This window comes from Empidonax traillii, unplaced genomic scaffold (assembly GCF_003031625.1).
Source record: "Empidonax traillii isolate 1590-97213 ecotype Southwest subspecies unplaced genomic scaffold, ASM303162v1 scaffold42:size1813164, whole genome shotgun sequence".
Lineage (NCBI taxonomy): Eukaryota > Metazoa > Chordata > Aves > Passeriformes > Tyrannidae > Empidonax > Empidonax traillii.
Genome location: NW_020955235.1, coordinates 979,216 through 1,001,128, shown reverse-complemented (window position 1 = coordinate 1,001,128; position 21,913 = coordinate 979,216). Strand labels below are relative to the sequence as shown.

The 21,913-nt window shown below is 36.6% G+C and overlaps 1 protein-coding gene across 2 annotated transcripts in view; it reads right to left on the bottom strand.

Annotated features, from left to right (window-relative positions):
• Positions 1–1,245: 1,245 nt before the first annotated feature.
• The window catches only part of OLA1 (Obg like ATPase 1), a 118,967-nt gene continuing 98,299 nt past the window's right edge, over positions 1,246–21,913 (bottom strand). For both annotated transcript variants that reach the window (XM_027878481.1, XM_027878480.1), the window contains exons 8-11: positions 8,695–8,835; positions 7,900–7,996; positions 5,747–5,869; positions 1,246–1,767 (exon numbers count right to left, since the gene is read on the bottom strand). In XM_027878481.1, coding sequence (XP_027734282.1) covers positions 1,666–1,767; positions 5,747–5,869; positions 7,900–7,996; positions 8,695–8,835 — 463 coding nt within the window. In that variant the 3' untranslated portion in view covers positions 1,246–1,665. The remainder of the gene's footprint in view (positions 1,768–5,746; positions 5,870–7,899; positions 7,997–8,694; positions 8,836–21,913) is intronic.

Genomic DNA, 21,913 nt, shown 5'->3' with positions numbered 1-21,913 from the left:
AAATAACGCCAGGAACAAATACTAGCCGCACCAGGGAGACGACACAAAAGAGAATTTCAAGGGTTCCAAAACATCTGAAGCTCTAATTTCTCTGCTTTACAATACTCTCCCCCCCTCCTGCCACCATGAAAAAAGGAGATGCTCTTTAAAACAAAATCAACAACTACGTATTGAAGTCATCTGCCCTCCCTCTTTCTCTTCAGTGCAATTAAAGGCATGATGCCAACTTTTCAACAATGTGGCTTGTAGCTCTGGCTGAACCATGTCTTACTTTCTCAGAAATGAGCAACAAAGCTCAAAGGCAGCATCTCAAGGGAAGCCTCAGAGCAGGATGTGACCAGTGCTCCCAGTGTCTTACACACAGAGTGGGGGTTAGCCAGTGGCAATTGCCTTTTCAAAGTTGATAGCAAGTGAATTTATCACAATGACACAAGAGGCCTGGCACACCAACAGGCTATAGGTAACAACAGCATTTCTCCCAGCCCTGACTCCACTGAACTTGTAGCTGAAACCCCAGGCACACAGGCACTCAGAAAGGGCCAGGCTGTTTTAAATACACTAAACAGAGTGAGTTAAGGCAGTTCTACACCTTATATTAAAAGTACAAACTTGTTTTATTTTTGCCAACACCTTATTTTTCTGTTACCCAAAGTGCCCAGCTCTCCTTCATGGTAAAAAGTAAAGGGGTAAAGAAGTACTCACAGCTGCAATCTCATTTCAGCAGAACAACTTACCTACCCAGCACAGCGTGACCTCTCCCTTCACAGCACTATCTGTGTCACCCTCCGTTGACCTGAAAACCAGACCTGGGAGGACAACAAACAACATCAGGCACCGCTGCTCCAGCCTCGATGGTTTATTAATTTCAAGGCAAGAGCGAAACACTCTTTTCAAAATCATTTGAACAAAAAATCTTCAGTCTCACAGATAACATGATTTTTCTACATGTATTTCCTCTCTCCAGTAAAAATCATTTATGATGCCATCATTCTTATTATCCTTACTATCATCTTTCAGTGAATGTCCATTTACAAATTCATTAACTTTTTTGAGACAAATCACTGGCATCCTAATCTTCTGATTCCCATGAAAGACTCACTTTCAAGATACAATTGCAGCTGCCCCACACTGCCAGTTACTGTATCATACACGTCTTAAAATTCTGTAATCAGCATCCACCAGGTGCCGTATCGCATTCAGCACACCACAGTCAGTCAATACAGACATCCCCAAACACACCAAGGCTGGTTTTGTCAAATGTTTTATTGAGTGTAGACATCTGGAGTACTGTAAAACATGCATTATCTGTAGATTCAAAAAGGAGCAAGCCACATTGTCCTCACTGTCAAACGTGTCAGGCTTGGCATACATGATGGAGATTAATGAAGTATCATGAGAGTAATATGGTTCCCAAAAAGCTCCTACAATTTGGAGTAGGGTCTTAATCGTTTGAAATGCAAAGCTGTTCACATTTAGTGAACTTGCATGTTCGCTGGAGGTGCCATATTTTAATTCTAAACAAACAAGAATAATTTCACTGGGGGGAGGGGAGGTTCCCTAGGTAGAAACTGTATGCTTTTTGTTTCCAGATATTCCATCCCAAATAAAAATTCATATGCTTTTTGAAGCAACACAGTTTATTTCTGAGTGAACAACATCTGATATTCATTTCTTCTTGGGTTGTTGAGGTGTATTAAATTTAAAGAAGATAATATCTCCATCCTCCACAATGTAATTTCTGCCTTGTTGTCTGTATTTTCCAGCAGCCTGTAAATGGAACAGACAAAAGGAAAATGGGTTATTTCATTAGGCATTTTAGAGTCTTTTCAAACAGCAATTATTTAAATACATTTTGGTAAAGAAATGGTACTACTTCAGCTTCAGAGATTGACAGTCACAATACTCCTCAGTTTGACATCATTTGTTTTTACGTACATATAAAATATATATACAAAAGTAATTTAACCTCCACTGGATCTGTAGTGCTTAAAATGCATCTGCATTATATAGTGGTAAACCCTGTAAACCCTGGCAAGTCTTAAGATCAAGGACACTAAAACAGCTCAATTTTTTTTCCCCGGCTTTCTTTTTCTTCATCTGAAAATCCTGCAGATGGCAAACAGTGGCGGCAGGAATCTAAAACAGCGTTGTTGGAAAGGGTGATCAGCAACAGCCTGCACAGCTTTTGAACTGATACCTGAACCACTTTTGAGCGGTTGGACGAGAGAGAGCACTGTCAAAACTAACGATGGGAACACGGTGCAAAAGTCTCAACTGCACATGCCTCGTGCTTCGAGTGCAGCTCTCTTGTCTGCTTGTGCCCAGATAATGAAGGGCTGAGGAGCACAAAATGCAGGCTCAGGTTTTTTGTCAGGAATCTCCTTCAGAAGAAATTTGCTTCAGACGGATAGATAGAAGGGCAGACAGACTGTGAAACAAGGATACAGGAGAAGGCATAGGGACCAAAGACATGAAAAGGAAATTCATTATGAAAATGCTGTACTTGAGGAGAACAGAAAATAGACAAGGAATGTATTAAATACTAGTGCTCTCTGCATTAGAATTTATTCTTATATTTTTCTACTGTTATCTTGTTGTAACTAAACCTACTATTACCGAGGCTGTGGCATTAGGACTGACAGGCTGGGCGGGAGGTGGTCTGTTGAAGCATTTATCTTAAAAAGTGTCTACAATATGGAAAAGTTGAGAGCTTCTGCTTTGGTTCAATAACCATTCCTGTTTTGAAGTTTCCTCTTGCAGGAGAAAGTGCTTCCATGCAAGACCTCACTGTGCCATTATTCTCAATGACACTATCACAGTGGTGGCATGCTAAGATCCCATTACAGGAAAGCTGTTAACTAATGACCTTAGTTGCTGTAGAACAGATCAGATTAATGGTACACAGTTAACTTAGACACCTTTCTTTCACAAAACCGGCTCTGCAAGGAAACATATTTCCCCATATTGCTGTCTAGAAATGTAGAGGCTCGACAACCTTTTTGCTGCCATTCCTTATTTAAACATTGTCCCCAGTGATGCCAGCATATGGAAAACTGCAGCTCAGATAACCTCAACAATAAATATATAGTGAAATAGTAATTGACCTTACCCCATATGATACCACTGGTAAACCTTGAAAATGTTTTTATATTTCCCCTGGAAATCTGTTTAGACTGTAAAAGGTTCCCTTTCAAGTTCTTTCCTTTGAAGATTCTAATAATGCTCAAAGTCAAGAGTAATTAGACTAATTGATGGCATAAACACTAATAAAACAGTGCTGTAAAAATCTTCAGCAAGTGTAAGCTGCAGGCACAGGTACAGAGACATTTTATAGTTGAATACATTTATTACTCATAAATGTTTGTAGAAAAAAGTGGCCTCCACAAGCTAACAACACAGATTTTTTTAGCAGAGTAGTGCATCCTGTCGAAGTGGCATAGACTTTTTTAATTAAATACATTTTGATACACTAATGTAAGTTTATGTATTTTTGTTACCAGTTTACAGTTAATTAAAAGTGACAGTGTTCCTTTAAATTCTCTAGAGACCATTTAATCCATTTCCATTGCTATCAGAAACACTGGTTGAAAAAATCAATACCCATTTGTGAATCTTGAGTATGTATTAAACAAGACACGTCTAACCAGTTCATTTGCACTTGAAAGCAGCCATCTGTAGAAGCCAGCTTTGCCTAAGCAGATATGATTGCTAATAATGTGATATCCCTGTAGACTACAAAGCCCACACAGAGCTATTCAGTGTATAGTTCACAGCACTGGCATTAAATTAGTTATGCTGTACTGGTGTTAAACACACACAAAATCAAACTTAAAAATCGATCAACTTGATAACATACAAAGCAAGCAACTCCCATTACCACTGTTATTTCAGTTGACTCCTCAAAGCTCCTAAATTTAATTTTGAAATTTACCATCAATATAAAAGTAATTAGTATTGTGTATGGCATGAAACATTGTATTAAATGCAAATTAGAAAAGACTAGAGGAGTATGACACTTTATTCTAAGAACAAGGTTTTTTTCTAACCTTGATTTTAAAACTCAGTAACAAATGCAAATATGCTTGTTTTACAGATACTTTGTAACAATAAAAATTTAATCATTAAATATAATTTGAGCATGGATGCTTGATTTTTAGAATCTCACATTGTGAAAAGCAAATAAAAATACACAAGCAAAATACTGATTAATTTAACAGGTGTTAACTGATGCAGCTTCTCAGGGAAAACATTCATATTCCAGCATCAAACACTGCTGCTGGCAAAATTTGAATCAGTTACATAAAGTGGTTTCTGACTGCAGAATATTAGATTTATTTATAGCTGTGGTTTCACTTTACAGCTACAACTCTACTTCCCTTTTCATAAAGCAGTTCACATGTCGCAACGAACCAATTATACGGGATTTTTTTCCCTCACTTCCTGGGGTTCAAACAAACCTATTAAAGTCCCGCTGCTCAGTATGATCTTCCTTAGTGATACCACTGAGAATAGGCTGAATTTGAAATCATAGTTTTGCATACCTTTCAAGCTATCAAATAGCAAACAATAAAGCCAAACCTTTTAAATTCTTTAACACATCATAGTGTGCAGGAACCTTCAAATACTGAGACTGAGTAAATCAAACTAATGTGCTTTGTAATTGCAATTTTCTAAAATAGAAATCTTAAGAAAATGTCAAAAATGCCAAATGAGAAATCAAATGGGTAGGAAATACAGGGAAGTTTCTCTGCTTAAAGAAGGTGGATATAATGCATTAGCAAAGCAGAGAAGAACAGCTTCTCTTGTAACATTTATTTGCCATGTACAAGTTAATTTCATACTTAATAACTTCAAATCAGATATAATTTGTCAGCTCTAAAAGGGCACAAGTTTGGGCACCCGAGCAGTCTCTGCCCTCTAGTGTTGAGAAAGCAGATAAAACTCTTCTCAGTACAAGTGTAACCACAAAGAACTGTGAGCTCAAGAAAAAAAGTTTTTCATTAAATATCTTCACTGTCTATTCAGCAGACAGTAGCCGGGAAAATTCACCTATCATGTTTTGTGGACTACATACAACTACTACTGTCACCCTGAATGATCAAAGTAAGGCGTGGCATAATTTTGAGACATCAAAGGGCAAATGAATTAAACACTGAAATGGTTAATTTTATGATCCCAATTATGCTTATCAGAGCCTAGAAGTGGAACCCACTAATACTGAAAAAACAAGGCATATTTTTATAATATAATATTTTCTTAACCATTCGCATCTGACATTTGTAAAATCTGTATTCCAAACTCAAAACAAGATGACATATTATTAGAAGAAACAAATTTTCTGCATTGCTAGCATTTCCTTTTAGAAGTGATTAGAAAGTCTGCTCTCTCATCTTAAAAATCTGATTTTTCAAAAAACAAGCTAAATTTAAAGCTTACTAAATTCTGAACAGTAACATGTAAAGAGAGAGAAAAACCCCCAACACACTAGCATAGCATTTGGTCTTGTGCTGATATTCAGTCCATTAACTGTCATACCTTGGATACTGAAACAGTGGCATTCCTGTCCAGTAAGTTGGTGCATTTGAACTCTTTCTTAAGCAAAAGATGAAAACAGATTTTGGTCTATTGCTAGAGGTGACTGGGAAGATTCACTTAGCTTTAAGAACTTCTTACCAGTGAAAAACAGAGTTGAAATGGAAAAATGGCACATGGGGAAGAAGGGAGTAGAAAAAAATGGGGAGCTCACCTTGACAGCAGCCTCTGAACCTCCTTCTTTAAAATCTTCATATTTCATTACTTCAGCCATAATGAATCCCTTTTCAAAATCTGTGTGAATCTTCCCTGCTGCCTGAGGAGCCTTCGTCCCTTTCTGTCAAAGGAGAGACCGGAAGAAAATTAATTGCATTTAAGAAGATTGATTGCGGGAAAGAGGTTTCTCCTTTTTTATATGCTTTCAAGATCTGCTGAAACTTTGTTTCGTATCAGCTAAAAATGTCAGGCATACAGCTGGGTGATCCTCAATACTGGGACACACAGACAGACGCCTTCGTCATAGATAAACCAACCGATATTAAAGAGCAGCAGCTTTGTTTTTCCCTAATAGGGACCAACAGCAGTATTGATTTTAGAAGCTATGATTGTGTTTTATTGTGAGATTCACTTCGATCCCTAGCTTTCACACAGAAAGATTTTTAAACAACTTTAAAATGCGAATTACTCAGGACTTTTACTTACATCCAAATAATTTCAATTAAATGATAACATTCATTGGCAAACCAAATTTGCACTGAGAAATGACTTATGGATCTCAAGCCCTATATATTAGCTTATTTTTATTTCAGAATAATTTTATTAAGTTTGATATAGAACAAACTGAGTATTCTTACCAAAACGTCAACAGCTGAATCACTAAAAAATAAAAAATCACAGGCAACTATAAGATAATTTAAGTTTATGCAGTAGAGAAGAATGCATTAAAACTGCATGCTTCAAATTACAAGGACATACATTCTGTGCACATACAACCATGGAGAGAAATTTGAGAAATAATGGTGACCTAAAGGCTGCTTAATAAAGCATGTTAAAGTGCTAAGGAGTCTGACACTGTAAAGCACAGTTTTTACAATAAAAGATGTATTGGGTTAATATGGCTACTCACTGATGCTTACCTGACTAAATATCTCTGCACATTAAATCAAAGATACTTACAATCAGTCTTAAGATAAAACAGCTTTCAAATTTTCTAATAAAGAGTAAGCATTTCTCCTACTGAAAACAGTGGAGTTTCACAATGGGCTTTTAAAACTACAGCAAGATTCAGAAAAACAAAACTTCTGCTTTTATATTATTTTGGTAGCTATTTCAGGGACTTTAGCTAGCAGTTATCATGTAAAAGAGAGGAGGAAACTAAAAAAAAAAAGAAAATAAGTTTAATGTGCTAAAACACATACACAAACATCTGTAGCAGTACTATTAAAAATATAAATTTACAGGAAATTATGTTGATTAATGAAAACAAATTAATTCCATTGAATGAAATTAAGTGCAGCACTGAAATTCATTGCACAGCACTACATACACTGATGCAAACAATAAAAGCTGAAAGAGTTGCATCTCCAAAAGTTGACATTACTGTAATTTTTAAGAGTTTGTAACTACATGCATTTCAAAATATTTTTCAATATTGATCTTTATATTATATTTACATTCAAAGGCAAACCACTACAGCTCAGCTCTTACTGTCCTCTGGGAATAAATTAGTTCATCTCTATGGCTATAATCATCCTACATCAATATTTAAAATACATAATATCATTTTCAGCATTAAGTAAGTTCCTAGATAAACATATAAAACTACCAAAATAAACTAGGTCTAAATAGTAAAGTCAGTAAAAGATCTGAATTACTGTATACTGATTTTAGGTTTTTGAGCCCAACTGTGAATCCATGAGGAATATAATGACGTTATATTGCTTTTATTGCTGAAAATGTAATCCGAGCAAAGCAAAGGAGGAATGAACCACCCGCAACCCAAACAAACTTAGTGAATACAAAATGAAAAGCAACATCAATTTCACTGCAGACAAACCCAGTCACACAGATTAAGCAAGCACAATACTGGTACGTCTTATCTCTGACCACAGGAGGAGGGTAGACAGATTCTACAGGATGAAGAAATTCAGACTATGTAATAGGCAGAATCAATTGTTACCTGCCTCAATCAATGCAGCTCCACTTTCACTGTTCAGCAGCTCACAAATAATTAAAGTTATCCTGGACAAAAACCTCATCTGTAATGACTAGCTAACCGCCACCATGACAAACTTCAAAGTCAGTGATATCAATCTGAATTCAATAGTGTGGAACTGGATATAGCTGATGAATAAGTATGAATCTTACCCTGATGGTCCATGCACGTACTTCATCTGGGCCTGCAGTGAAAAAGTATTCTAGTTGGAGTGCTGCATATCCAGCCTTAATGATCTTTGCTAAAGCACTGAAAAAAAAAAAAAAAAAAAAAAGGAAAGAATCCAATTCATTCAGTATATACACATAAAACAGCTAAATGCGCCAAGTAATCAATTTATGTGGAAAGACACCACGTATTTGGAAGACACCCGGTCTACTTTTTAAGCATAGCAATAATTGCAGTAGCCTTTTACTTTGAACTCCCTTCAGAAGAACTACTTTTTTACTGCAGAATCATAAAGATAGTATTTTGATTTGTTTATTTAGCAGACTACAGAAACATGGGATAAATATAAATCACTCTATCAGGCAGCACTTTCGGTCTCATGCAATTTTCAGGACTCCAGGTCATGAGAGCATATCTGTTTGACTGAAATTCAATATTGAAACAATTTATTACAGTTCTTCAGAAAATTACGGCAAAATTTTCTCCACCATCCTCATTCCCCATGGATGACGAAACAGTTTTGGTGATCATCCCTTCTCAAAAATATACATAACTAATACCTATGTTATAATTAAAACACTGTACAGAGATGACAGATGACAGTTAAAAACTTAATTTAAAATAAATCTTTTCACTCTGTCTCATGGTAAAGAAAGGAGAAGATTCTCTCTTTATAATGGTAATTACTCTGTCATTTATTATTCTATCAGCGCAAGCAATTAAATTACTGCAAGGAAATAGTTGATAATAAAGTGTAGGGAAAATGAATGCTAATTAACCTTTGTGTCATGTTCTCTTCCAGATACTTCTGTTTCTCCTCAGCACTCATATCTTGCAACTTGAGTTCCAAGGCCCCACTAAAAGGAATGACCAAAGCACCCGGGTCGTGCTTGTCCACCCACTCTTTAATTTTTATCAACCTGTAGACAACAAAGGGCACAACATTATCTTGTAGTGCATGCATGGCTGTACCACATTCATTATTATCAAGTAGCACATACATATTCATAAGAATTGCACGGATTTATGATGCCATCTTTTTGTGTATTGCTTTCCAAGGTCAAGGCATTAACAGGCAGCAATTGCTTCAGGTGTACTCCATTAACATTTCACTGTTTCTTGGTTTCTGTTTGGCATTTAATCTATCAGAAATAGGCATAATTTGGGACAATAACTAGGTGTTTGGTAGAGGTTAAATACTTAAAATCTGAAATGTATGAATAAAACTTTCTGAGAGAAAAATATACTTCCAAGAGTTATATTTATCAAATGTGGTAAAACTGAAGGTCTTCAGTTTTTCCTCATTTTTTTTTCTTTTTAATAAAATAAAAAGGTATCCCAGTAGCTAGGGCAGCTGATATTAACAGATAGAAAAGAACACCATAAACTCCTATATAGCAAGTCACATCCTGCTTTGTCAGGCTATTGATCTTAAAGTATGCCACAGCTCATGAATACAGGACTGTGTTTCTACTAGTTTTTCCCTCCTTTCTAGTACTGACCTAGGACAAAGCTTCTAGATATTATACTATGATTATTTTTAAATAAACAATAATATTTCCTGTTTCTCTTCATCTTCAATAACTGGCAGCATCCACAGTAGTTTGGTGTTCATCCTTTTCTTTAGTTGAACGAAACAATAAATTTAGATCTACAGACTTATGGTGGTAGTTTTTCAGTGTTCAACATCCTGCTAGAGTTAAGCAAAACTGGCAGCCTCCTGGCAGCCAGGAGGGCCAAGCCTGTCCTGGGGGGCATCAGGCACAGCATCGCCAGCTGGTCGAGGGAGGGGATTGTCCCACTCTGCTCTGCACTGGGGTGGCCTCACCTTGAATATTGTGGCAGTTTTGGGCACCACAGCATAGGAAAGATATTCAGCTCTCAGGTTTGCCTCCAAAGGAGGGCAATGAAGATGGTGAAGGGCCTTGAAGGGAAGCTGTATGAGGAGTGGCTGAGGACACTTGGCATGTTCAGCCTGGACAAGAGGAGACTGAGGAGAGATCTCATTGCAGCTACAACTTCCTCATGGAGGGATGAGGAGGGGCAGGCACTGATCTCTTTCTTCTCTGTGGTGACCAGTTGACAGGATCTGAAGCTGAGTCAGGGGAGGTTTAGGCTGGATATTGTAAAAAGGTTCTTCACCCAGAGGGTGGATGGGCACTGGAATAGGCTCCCCAGGAAAGTGGTCACAGCAGCAGGCCTGACAGAGTTCAAGAAATATTTGGATGATACTCTCAGGCACATGGTGTGATTCATCTGAATGTCCTGTGCAGGGCCAGGAGTTGGACTTAATAATCCTTGTGGATCCTTTCCAACTCAGAATATTCTTTGATTCAGTGAAAAGTTCACAGCAATAGCTGGTATTTAAAACATCTCTAAACACAGGCATCACATTCATGACTTCAAGTACTATGTATTTTAAATTTAAGGGAGACACTTATAAATTACCTTTAAAGAGTTCACTGTTAATAGGGCACTATTTCTGAACAGGTGTGAATAGTAAGAATGACAACTGTATGCTCAGTAAGCAAACACAAGAGGCATGGAAATAGTTCCTGTACACAAATAATCAAATTGCAAAACACGGTACTTTGGGTGCCAGAGATGTTTCAGACCTGAGGCACCCACTATACTGCACAGGGCTTTATGCTTGCTGAGTTCTTTTTCTTAGTCCTGCTAATCTGCAAGATTTAGACTAAGGTTTTAACTGCTATTATACTAAAGTGCTTTGAAAATGTGGCCTGCAAACCTTTAAATAATCAATGCAAATGTCACTTCAGAAAAAAATGAACTGAACCACAAGTTCATCAACACACATTTGTCAAAGAAAATAGCAGGGGATCAGAGCTATTATGAGATTAAGTGCATGGCCCACTGAGTAGGGTTTTAGATGGGACAAAGAATATAGAAGTTCACTCAACAGTTTTCACACGTTTATTATATAAGGTTGGTCTTCTATCATTTACTTATGTAAATACACATCAGTATTTTTCAATCCTCATTATACTAATGCTTTTTTTTCCTCCAGTTACCCAATGAAAATATAGTCTTGTATCCAGGACTGATACTGAAAAACTGCTGCCTTCAGAAACGTCTGAATTGAAAACCACACTTCAGGTGTGTTTCTGAATGTGACATTTAACAGTACTTTTAAAACCAACATTTGTAGTTAACTAATTCATTTTGGCTAACAAACTGGGTATCAGTTCTGAGCTTATAAATGCCAACTTCATACAGCAAATAAATCTCGAAATGAATCTAATATACGTAAGTGTACCTTAACATTTGTGCATACATCCTTTAGAGATTTTTCTAAGGACGTATCTAACATTGGTCTCTAGGCTAATTCAATAATGTGCCAAGTGAAAAACAGAATGAAACCTGCAAACTTGAAAAAGTGAAATGAGCATGAACGTAATGTCAAAAATTGGATTCAAATTCTGTTTGGTAAATATGGTCATCATAACTAATAAACTAAGAACTATTGTGGAACAACAAGATAAGAAATAATTACTTTGGCTAAAACACCAATTCAGAATAATAATAGTCTTAGACTGTCATTTTAACAGCTTTTCTATTGAGTCCTTAGAGGGATTATTTGCATTCCTCAGGTATTCTATTGTACGATTCAGATGAATAAAGACTTACAAATCATTCCTCTACCGCCAGTGTGAGACTTTGATCCAGTGAATACACCATTGTACCTTAACTATAATTGGCAAAAAACCTGACAGTGTAGAGCATCACAAGCTTAATAACAAAGGAGAATATCTCAAAGTGTTGACAGATGATCTTCATAATGCAGGAGCAGAGCTGGTACATTTTAGCAATAAATGAGCACTGAGGTCTAAAGGTCTCTGAAGTGACTGACATCAGACCTGCTACAGCCTCGCTAAAAGAATAAGGTACTGCATCCTACTCTGTACAGACAGTCGGGTTCTCTGCCAGAGTCTTTCACTTTTGTGACTTTCAGTGTCACAGGAATTACTCAAAAGTACGTGGGAATTCCCTTAAAGGTGATAAAAATAAATGAAACAAACAAAAATATAAACATTCAAATATAAATAATGATATATTTCAAAATTACATTTTCCCCAAAGCAAAACTCTTGACTAATAATCAGTAAAATAGTGCAAGTGTGCTTTCCCGTTAGGGATAACTGAGTGTGCTAAATAGAACAAAATGATCTTAACAAATGGTAACAATTAATGTCAAAGTCTGTTTTACTTGAGCACATAATTTTTCCAAGGCAATGATGTATGTCTGTAAAAGGACAGCATTAGTACATTCATTTGGGCCTTTGTTAAGATAAGCAAATCCTGGAGTATTTCTCCATTATTTCATGCTATACTTGAAAATGAATGATGAAGGGTATTGGATTTTAGGCTTAGAGAAAAGACTTTTGACACTTAAGACAAAAACATTACACACTAAAAAATGAAAATTAAAACAAACAAACAAACAAAAACTCCCAACAGTAGAACTGGCAGCACCAATGACCATGATTAACAGCTGAAACTACTTTAAGAAACAAGTAACTGCTAGAGTTGAAAACCCTTCTCCACAAAGTAAACTGAAAACTGTGTAAACCCTGTACACATGAAAAGCAATTTAAAATACCCTCTGTCCCAATTAGGTTTCTAAAAACATCATTATTAGTGGAGTTACAAGTAAATTCTGATTATACAACATAAATCAGAAAGAAGAAAGCTTTTTCTAGTACTATTCAGTAATAACAGCGAGGGAACTCTTTGACACCCTACTGAGGTGGCTCGGTTCTTCCCTCCCGTGTGGAGAGGAGGAGTGTGCCAACAGCAACTACTGAGGGTTCCTGAATTGAAACTTGATTCTATTTGCCACAAAACGGACAAAAATATCCTTTCTCGAAAGAAAATACAGACCCAGAGGCAGCAAGACATCCATTCATTCTGTGACAGCAAAAAGAAAATCGTATGTACAACTGTGTAAAAATCTGACACAAGAACAAAACCAAGGCAAGTGCAAAACCAGATCTGATCAGCTTGCAAGTGAAGGCAGCACTCAGAATACTGACAAGGAAAAAGCAAAGAGGAATTCAGATGCTCCCTTCCACCTAATATTGTTACTGTTATTTGGTCAGGAGTATCAGAAGTATAGCAGCATATCTACTAAGCAAAAAGTGCCAGTGACTTCGAGTGCAGAAGGATCGGGACAACCACCAGAGTTAACTCCTGATAATAACTCAGAATGCAGAAGACCTTGGAGAAAGGTTTTAAAATGATGGCACTCACTGAGAAGGCCAATAAGCAAAGAACACCAGAAAGGGAGTTGTACAGAAGGGGATGCCTTTGCTTTAAAATGGTGATGCTTGCTGAGGCAGAAGAAACCAAAACCTGCAGCCAACCAAAATAAAAAGGTACAAAAGTTGCAGAATGTACATTAACTGCAAATCAATATTTGAGAGAGTTTCACATGAGACATCCAGCTGGGAACAGAGACAAAGTTCAGATAGAAATCTGAACTAGTGATGGAAGAGAGAAGCTGCAGAGAAAGCTTAAGCTCAGTGGACACCTGGCAAGACAAGATGATCTGAAACACTGACCCCTGAGAAGAAAGGTGATTTGTGACAGTATGCTTTTGTACAAGCAAGACCAAAAAAAACCCCATCTAACTCATGGAAGAGAAACAACTGTTTTTCTGTTCTGCACCCGAACTCTGAGTGGAAAATGGCAGAAACAGAAGACCATGGCAAGGAAAAAGAAAACATCACGCAGCACAAGAAGGAAAGAAACAAATGTAGATAAGATCAAACTAAATTATCAAAATATACAAAAGACTGGAAAAAAAAAGATCCACAGATAGGAGTGAGAACAAGAGGACGTAGAAATTCCAACAGGCTCTTTCTGTTAGCAGACCTGAGCAATCCTGATTTTTTAAAACCCTCCAAACTCAATCTGTTTAGTGCTTGCTAAAGTTTTCCATTTGTGTAGCCTAAGCCACCTTTATTTCAATTTAAATGCATTAGTTAAACTGAGCCTGTAGGGAACTAGGAATACACACTCCCTACTTTTTTTTTTAGAACTTGAGGTCTTTTTTATTTTGAGCTTTCCTTGTAAACCACACACTACTTCTAACTTGGAACCTTTTTTCTGGAATCTCTTCAACTTGTCTAAAAGTTTTTGGAAGCATACAGTATCCAATGCACTCCTCAGAGCTCTCAATAATAATGTCTTAAAAGCATTAAAAATAGGTAGAGTATTAACTCAACTTTTCAGGCGATTCTCCTGTTTATTAAACCCAGTCTAGCATTTGCTTTTTTTGTGACAGCACTGCAACATTATCTCATGTTCAGGTTATAACTTACTGTGTGACCCTGCTTGGCTAGCTATTCTTAATACTATGTTTGCATAGGTGATTATTCCTGAATAAAACCTTTCCCAAGAGTTGCACTGTAGCTGTTTTTTTCCTAACGATTTCTTCTATTTCTTGATATGTTCCTAAATTATCATTTTGTTCTCTACATACATGGACATCTCCTAGTTTGGGGGTCATCTACAAATTTAACAAGAATACTCACAATCCAGCTCATTAATCGAATACCTAACAGTATTCAACCAGCAGCCACTTCTGCAGCTCTCATAATGAGATATTCTTTGTTTGGAAAGTGTATCACTGATAACTATGCTCTGTGTATCATCTTCCAACCAGTCTTGCACACTCAACTTCCAGTAGTTTCCATCTTGTTCCAATATTTTCTATCTTGTTTATGAGAATGTTGTAAGGCATTGAAACCTTTAAAGGCTTAATAAAAATCCCAATATGTAGTAAACTATATTTTTTCACTACATGTAAAACATTAAATTTATCGCAAACAAAATATTAGTCATATGACAATTTAGACAAGCCATAATCAGACAACATGAATTCATGAAGATGACTGGGTTGTCTTAAGAGAATTAAAAAGTTGAATTGTTCTAACATTTTCCTTGAAACCAAAGGAAAATACATTGACTTTAAAATATCTTGTTTCTTTCTCTGTAGCTTTCTTTTGTGGCCTCATTCAGTATCCACAAATTATCTAATATGATGATGAATTGGGCAACAATTACTTTTTTTTTGCCAGGTCCCAAAACTGCGAGGACCACTAGGTTTAATTGATTTGGTGGGATGGGAGAGGAAAATCTAATCTACTTAAACACAGGTATTGCATTACACAGCTCCTAGGTGACGTCCTTCCCTTCTGTTCCGTGAGCATGCGCAGAATCCACAAAGATCAGTTCCTAGTGTTCTCAGTGCTGTACATATGTACAGGTGAATATGTGTATGTATTTACACATAAATCATAAACATTCACAGCTTCAGTAGGCTTTCATGCCAAATTTCTATAATTAACGAAGAATGGAATGGTAAAAGGGACATGGTACTCACTCTGCTCTATCAGAGTACTGTGCTGTAACTCTTTATTGCTACCTTCCTCTCCTCGGGTATCCCCTTCTTCTTGCACTACTTAACGAGAAAGGATTACTGAACAGGACAACATGAAGGAATAAAAAGGTACCTTCTTCCTCACCATGATAGTTTCCTTTTTATGAAAATCACAAATCTACAGGAAGTTTGGGAGTACCTGTTACAGACCTTGGCAACCATGTTTCAAATCATCAGCGACACTTAAGAATTTATTTTTTTATTCCCTGTTCCCAGCTGGCCAGATGGAACACAGTAATCCTTCGATTTCAAAAGGCCCTTTTCCAGTCCCCACTTTCTAGTAACAGTTCAGAACAAAATCACTGCCTCCACACACTGGCCATACTACTGGGCTGCTCCCTGGCCAGGAGTATCCTCTCAGCCTCTCAGGACAAGAGCTTCAGGAACTCAGCACTGCATTTATCCTGAACACTTTAGGTTCCTCAATACCTTCCTACAGTCCATATTCCCTGTCCAGTAGTCACTGCATTTAGAGGAACCTTACAAGAGACCAATGTGGAGAACACGTCTCACACGTTAGATGTCACATCTCCCAACACAGATTGACTTGAGCCTTGAAACATGCAGTGGAATAATCTTTAAAACTTTTACCACAACATTTTTGGGGACTTGTAACACATCCCATGATCTCGGGAATCTTATGACAAAATGGATATATGTAAAGTATTTTACCCTACCAGATCCAGATTCCACATTTTTAACTTCATTGTAATTTCAACTTATACTGTATAAAAAAAACCCCAAAACCAACAACATAGAAGTTCCTGATCAAACTGTCATTTGACATTCATTATAGATGGCTTTATAACTTCCTTTAACATTCTCCTTTGAAATGTAAGTAATCCCAGGTTCTCTGCCTCATGTGCGTCAAAAGTTCTTCCAGGGCCTTGATCTCTATTATGGCCATTATCTTAAATCCCCTATAATTCTGCAAAATCATTTGTTAGATGGGGTGACTAGTATTGCACCTATTTTAGTTCATGGTGTATCCCAGATTCTAAAGAAACATTTTCATAATGTGGACATGAGCTTCTCATCCCATTCCATATTCCTCCAGATGTGACTCTTGATTTTCTGCTACCAGCTGCACACGGAGCAGGGACCCTTCCAGCACTCCCTGCATACTCAAGCTGGTCACCAACAAAAACAATCCAGTAGAAAATCAGTCTTGGGAGAGAGAATTTAATTCTTTCATATCCCCCTCTCCTACCCTTGTCTTTTAAGACAGACCAGTTCACTTTCCCACATCCCCTAACAATTGTCTGTGCCAATACAACTGAAGGGTGGTGTAGGAACAGGTGAAGACTGCTAAGGACAGGGTGTCTAAATTGGCCTACCCCCCAAAAAAAGAGTGATGCCATGGAGCCAAGTTCACTCAGGAATTTTGTTGTTTGTTATTGGAGAATGCTTGTAAATGGCATGACTTCTGAATAAAATTATCCCATATGAGATCACTTACAAATGGATTCTTCCAGGCAGAAAGTATTAGTTGACGGGAAGAAAAAAAATCAAGGCAATATTCTGAAAATTCATATCAAAGCACTTCATGCCCTCAAGATATAATTCTGTTAACGAACTGTCTCACATAAGATGTTAGTAATATACAGTTGTCATTTTACCTGGTCTAGAAAGCTATCTAAAGATACTGTCTGTTTAATGGGATGCTAAAAACACATAAGGACACAACACATCACTTACAGCTTTATACTACTGACTAGTTTTTGAATGTATTTCACATAAAGATTTGGCTTAACTGACATGAAACTTTTTCAGTTTGCAAGATGTGGGAACTGTGAAAGAAATGATACCAGAGAATATAATATTACCTGTAAATCAAGTACAGGCAGCACTTAATGGACAAAATATTTTTATAACTAGGAGAAATAAAGCACGTATAATAGAAAAATAAAGTTCACAACCTACAAACACTTTGAATTAAAAAATATCAAGATAGTAGAAAGACAAAGAGGTAAAATAATCCAGAATGAATTTTTCTGCTGACATATATATAGAGTTCCCAGTAAGAAAAGCTTTTTTAAGTGCATTATACAGCTTATGTAATTCCATCTAACAAAGGGGCAGTCAAGGTAACCCTATTTTAAACATTTGTAAGAAGCATCATTCATGAAGAAAAAAGATCTTAAAATTCACTTTTAAAACAGGAGTTTCTGATCTAAATTTCAAGACTGCGGTAATATCTCTATCTAAATTACAGTCCTCACTAAAGTGATCAAAATTAATTTTGATTTAAACAATAAGGAAAATGGTGCTACGTTGCCACTGTACCACCTTGCTGGTACATGAAAGGCTTACAGTCCCTAGTTCTCCTTGGTCTGCCAATTGCAAAAATAGATTCTGTCTTAACTAAAAAGACAAAAAAGAGATAGCTGTTGCTGTCAGCAAGGATCAAGCACTGTCAAGACTGAACTAGTGACGAACCTGCATAACAACACAAACTGCAACAAATGGTGCACATTACATTTCCTAGTTACGGGCAGAACAGGCTCCACTTGCAGCATACGTACTTTGGACTGGAAGATGCCTTTTAAAGTCACACTTTGTTGCTCCTTCTGCTATCATTTATAAAATGCACAGTTTAGAAAGCTTATCTTGAAAACTATAACAATATAATTTAACAAATGATCATTCATAAATTATAGCAGAAGGAGGCAAATCTCAGTCTTTTTGCACTTATGTGCAAAATGATGACTGAGGTACTACTACAAATTAGTAGAAAGAATTCCTATTCCATATTTATGCTATGGCATGATATTTTTAACCTTTGTCTCTTGAAAGGACTTCTTCATGTCACGCGGAAAACTGTATTCTTAAGTGTACTGTACAAAGTAGGACAACTCATACCAACAGTTATGGCAAAGTCTCAAATATACAAAATCAAAAAATTATAAGCCATTCATAAATAGAATACTTGATAAAAAAACCAAAACAGGTGATGCCTTAACAAGAGAAACTTTACATGAAATACGTGATGGAGAGCACCATTTTAAATTTATATTAATTCTTTTATGAACTGTACATGCAAGCAAATACAAAGCCATACTCCCAGATAAACGAAACTATCTACATAAAAATCCCATGTAATGAAATAAATATATACAAACAATAGTTGAAATAAGACACTACAAAGACTAATTGGGAATGTATTTCAGTAGTGTTAATTAAAAATTCTGCAATGAGTAACACAAATGCAGACTACAACATTGTTAGTTTTGGCTTGTGCTGATGTCATATAACAATTTAATGAAATCTAAATAAACTTGGTAAGAATATTCCCCTCTAGTTCTCTTACTGAAATATCCTCTCCTTCTCACAAATAATAGAGGGAAATGTCTTCCTCACTTCTCCAGAATTAGCCCGTGTGATCTTAATTGCAGAGCCTCTCCAGACCACAGAATTCACATAAATGATCTCTTTTTCCCTCTATCAGTTGCTAAAAATTATGTAAGTATTAAAACTGCAAGAGTCAAATACATCACAATAAGAATATCTGATTTAAAGTAAAAAACTCTGCTTATTCCTTCTGCCCCCTTGGGCCATTACCAACTACTAATATTTCATGATGACACAATACTACAGTTCTACAATTCTATGTTTTGAGGAACAATTTTAATGAGACTAGTAAAAAGAATCATAGAAGCTGGTGTGCGCTGGGCTAGGCTGTGGGGTTTTTTGATGAAAAAAGAAAGATCGAACTTGCTACTAGGCTGGAATTTGCTACACAATAAATGAGAAATTAACTTTGGTATTTATCCAGACAAAGAACATCATCTAAGCTCTCGGTATAACAACAAAAGAGTTGAACTGAATGGTTAATATTCAAACTACAGCAACTCAAAGAATACAAGGCTTTATTTCAGACACCTGATTTAGACACCTAATCTTGCTCTGCTCCCTATTTAGTTAATGAAGCAGGAGGCCCTTCTGAGGGCAATTCAAAGTACTTAAATTAGGGCTCCTTTTCTCACTTTCTTCTTAAATCATCTTCCCTCTCCCCTTTCCATAGGCTACTTTAGAAACTAACCCTCAGCTTAAGTGCCTCAGACACATAAAATTATGTGTTGTGCCTCAGTCTCACCTCCTGCTGATGCATTTCCCCAAAATACTGTCTAATAAATATAACAGCATATACTGTACTGTCATATGAACATGTCCGTGTCCAAGTAAAACGCCAAATGAGTTTGGGATTTTCCCAGTGTGCGGAGATGCCTTGTATGAAACACACTTCACTAATTTGAAAAGCTGTCACAAAAATGATCAATTCCACTGACACAGTCTGTTTACCTGTCTAAACTATGCTGAAATGAAAAAAAATTAACAATGTCTGAATAATCTACTAAAACATACTTGTCCTAGGGGAACACTAACTTTGATTTTTTTCAGAAGCGGGAATAAGTATCTGGATCAGTGTCATGCCCCATTTATCTGACAGACTAAAGATCTGTTAGACACAGATTTTTAAGGCTGAAAATGGAATGACAAAGTAAATTTCTGTCAGAGAAATACTCCTGCTCTGTGGGTGGGTGTGCACAAAACATTTTTATTTGCAAGCACAAAACTAAAATTTGATTTATTAGAAAACTATTAGTTAGCCTATCTTCATTTTCATATCAGTTATGGAATTAGGAAGCATTCAATGCCTCTAGCAATTTCAACAATATAAAAATAATTCGAATGAAAAGAAGTTCCACCTTGAAGTTACAGCACTATGGTAGGCTTTACCCCTACAAACACCAGCACTAACAATAGGATCAAAAAGGCAAACCTAAAAAGCAAGCTACTTTTATTTTTATGACTTGGCCCAGAAACCATTTTACAATAGAAAGTCAGAATATTAGCCCCAAAACATAGTCATTCATGTTCAGTCTCTTCTGAGTAAAGAAAAGGCTCCATGTGTGGTGGCATACATGATAGTTGTCAACATAAATGAAAATGTTCATGAATAAAAAAACAGGCTGTATAAAGAGCTAATTATAATATTGCTATCAATTGCTAGCTTGCGCTTGCAAATCTTTCATATCATATAAATGCATTGTTTCTGACATTTCTCTGTAGCTAAACATCACATCATTTCACTTTTTAAGAGTAGTTCAAATATGCATGGGATATACTATAAGGAATGTGATCTACAGTTACACTGAAAAAGAAAAAACTATGACATAAATGCACAGTCATTAAAAACTTAAAACATTAATCATCTCCCAAGTAAAAAAAATCTATAGACTTCTAACAGCCTCTATAAAATAACTTCTACTTTCTGTATATTCATCCTTTCTATCCAAAACAGCAGTTGAAAACACTTCACCCAATTATGCAGTTGAAGACTAAAATAATACATACATCCAAAGCACTAGTGACATTGTGAATTCTTCAACTTGCAACCAGATGTTTTCTTGCCATTAGAAACACTGTTTATTTGCTTGAGGCAACCACCTACACTCTTCTAGGACATAAGCTGTGAGAAATGTTTCCGTAACCAGTGAAAGGCCCTGTCCCTATTTTAATGCTCAAATGTTTTCTTCTGCTTTAGAAGTGGCATAGAATTTAAGTTTGTAAAAGACTTGCTCAACAGGCCCTAGTAAGTAATAGATGGTTAAAAGCAGACCTAACCAAAGGAAAAATACTAAAATATCGAAGTGGGCAGTTATTCTGGGACATGATATTCTATCAATTTCTCCACCAAAGAGTCACTTAACCAACATATACAATGCAATTTTAGTCTTAGTTTGGTTGAGCAATGACACCATGAAAGAATAAATGATGACAGAAAATAACCTTGGGTGAACTCGGGAAATTTGGTTTAAAGGAAAAAATAAAGCATGTCCTGATAAATTTATTCTCTCATTGATACGACATATGATTTTCTATGCAGGAGGAATACATCTATAAAATATTTGATAGTGTGCTGTGTGTGAAATTACTCATTCAACTGGAGAAGAGAGGAAAGTGGATTTGTACAGACTGTGGACCAAGCAGTGTACTGGATATGTTAACAGGAGATCAAACTGGTGTTTTAGGCTATCGCTAACCAAGCTTCACAAGGATCAAATTTATGACTGATCTGGTTTAAATACATTAATGACCTTGACACAAACATTAGTAGCACGCAAAGTTTATGTTCAGTACAGGAGCAGGAGACATTTTCCGCAAGGAAAATTATCATCACCAATTGGAAGTGACAGAAGAGGGGATCATGAAGGGTTAGTGTTCTTCAGAGCAACTCTAAGCCATCACAATGCAACAGGATAAAGGCAAATGTAATCTACAGATCCTATTGGAAATGCTTCCCTTTGTTTAACAGGATGCATTACATCTGCATATGAATGATGAATGGCCAGTCTCTTCGTGAACGAAGAACCGGGGAAGGTCTTTCCACCTTCCAGCCTGCGCATTGGATTTTTTAGGTGAGACACAGTGTGCGCGGAACTGAGCCCACCCTTTAATCCTGAGGTTCATCTGCCGGGGCCAAGCACGCTTGGACGGTGGCAGCGAGGTCCTCAGGACGTAGATGGATTG